The sequence below is a fragment of the Austrofundulus limnaeus genome, unplaced genomic scaffold (genome assembly GCF_001266775.1).
Source record: "Austrofundulus limnaeus strain Quisiro unplaced genomic scaffold, Austrofundulus_limnaeus-1.0 Scaffold12, whole genome shotgun sequence".
Taxonomy (NCBI): Eukaryota; Metazoa; Chordata; class Actinopteri; order Cyprinodontiformes; family Rivulidae; genus Austrofundulus; species Austrofundulus limnaeus.
Genome location: NW_013952414.1, coordinates 1,576,517 through 1,577,979, shown reverse-complemented (window position 1 = coordinate 1,577,979; position 1,463 = coordinate 1,576,517). Strand labels below are relative to the sequence as shown.

Sequence of the window (1,463 nt, the reverse complement as noted above, 5' to 3'; positions counted from 1 at the left end):
GATACTCACATCACATGACCATCGTTCACAGGTGACTCCCACTCACATCACCTGGCTTCATTTCTGGACATTTATGGTTTGATTTCTTTGTATGTATGGATCACTTGGGTTGTTACCGACATCTGGTGAAAATTTCATGTCATTAGCACCTCTAGTAATATATTTACTGAGAAAAATGTTGACGTGTTTAATGCTTATTTTACCCGCTATATATTTTGTTCATTTTTAATAAAATTTGTTGCTTTTTCTAAAAATTTACTAAACATAATGATCTGAACAAATCTTTATTCATTTMATTAATTAAGATCAAGCGTTGAAAGAAAGTTTAAATAATTTCAGTTGCTTCCAGGACAGTAAACAGATGTCGTGGTGGGCAAGTTCAGCTAAACAAAGTTAGCTTCACTATTAGCTGTTAGCAGATTAGCATTTTTTGCTAACTTAGGGAAAAGCTTCTGCTAAATATGCTAACTTTAAGTCTGCTCACAAACAGTTTATATCACTGTGTTAATTTGCTTGTTTTAATTGTTTGGTGAATATAGAGGTAGTTTTTATGAGCCTTTAGCCAGGATTTATGTTTTTTTGGGTACCACGTTTATGTTGTTTAAATAACAAATATTCAKTTAGYGGTTAGCGTTAGCTTCCTCTAWTTTTCTTACCTGTTTAATGGTTTAACGTTGGCAAAGCTAATTTTTTTTAGTTAGTGGATTGGTGATTTGCAAAGCTAAATTTTTTGGTTAGCTGTTCCCATCACTAAATAGATCACATAAAATATTAGCATAAAAGATACAAATGATACTTTAGGCATAAATATTGCATTTATTCACAGTGTGAGTTTTTGAAAATTGTTTGTTATAAAAGGTAATTGGGCTACAACTGTTTGCTCTCACTGTAGTCAAATATCTACTCTGCTTTTTGTTTGTTGGTTTCTGACTCTGGCTGCACCTCTGCGGGTGCAGCGGCAGCAGTGGGTGGACTGGTGGTCGCAGCGTCTGGAGGAACAGGGTSGGGGTCTTCGATGAGGGCCTGCCTCCTCTCGCTCTCCTTGATYACTTGAACCAGACAGTAGGTCACGAACAGAACCGTGACGGTGGTTACAGGRAAACCTGTGGGGTGGAGAGGAGCATTCAGACACTGTTGATGTAAACTTTATTGGGCAAAACTGAAACTCACCTTTCAGGAGGAGCCGTTTGGCAACCAGCTTGGCAAAGTCCAAACCGTTCAAAGCCACAGAGTTGTACAGCACGATGCACCAGAAGTTGAAGGTGTTAAAGATGGCTCTTATGCGGCGGGACGTCGCCTCCGACATTTCCATCTGTAACATAGAATACTTTGCACTCAAGAGTTAGGGGTGCAACGATACAGAAAATTCACCACTCGGTTCAATACTTTAGTCTCACGGTTCGATATATTTTCAATACAAAAAAAAAAAAGAGAAATGTCCATGCCCTTTTTAACTTGTAATT

The 1,463-nt window shown here is 38.0% G+C and overlaps 1 protein-coding gene across 3 annotated transcripts in view; it reads right to left on the bottom strand.

Annotated features, from left to right (window-relative positions):
- Nucleotides 1-793: 793 nt before the first annotated feature.
- hhatlb (hedgehog acyltransferase like, b) overlaps nt 794-1,463 on the bottom strand; it is a 13,671-nt gene continuing 13,001 nt past the window's right edge. For all 3 annotated transcript variants that reach the window (XM_014002190.1, XM_014002191.1, XM_014002189.1), the window contains 2 exons: nt 1,171-1,312; nt 794-1,103 (listed from right to left, as the gene is read on the bottom strand). In XM_014002190.1, the coding sequence (XP_013857644.1) occupies nt 901-1,103; nt 1,171-1,312 (345 nt within the window). In that variant the 3' untranslated portion in view covers nt 794-900. The remainder of the gene's footprint in view (nt 1,104-1,170; nt 1,313-1,463) is intronic.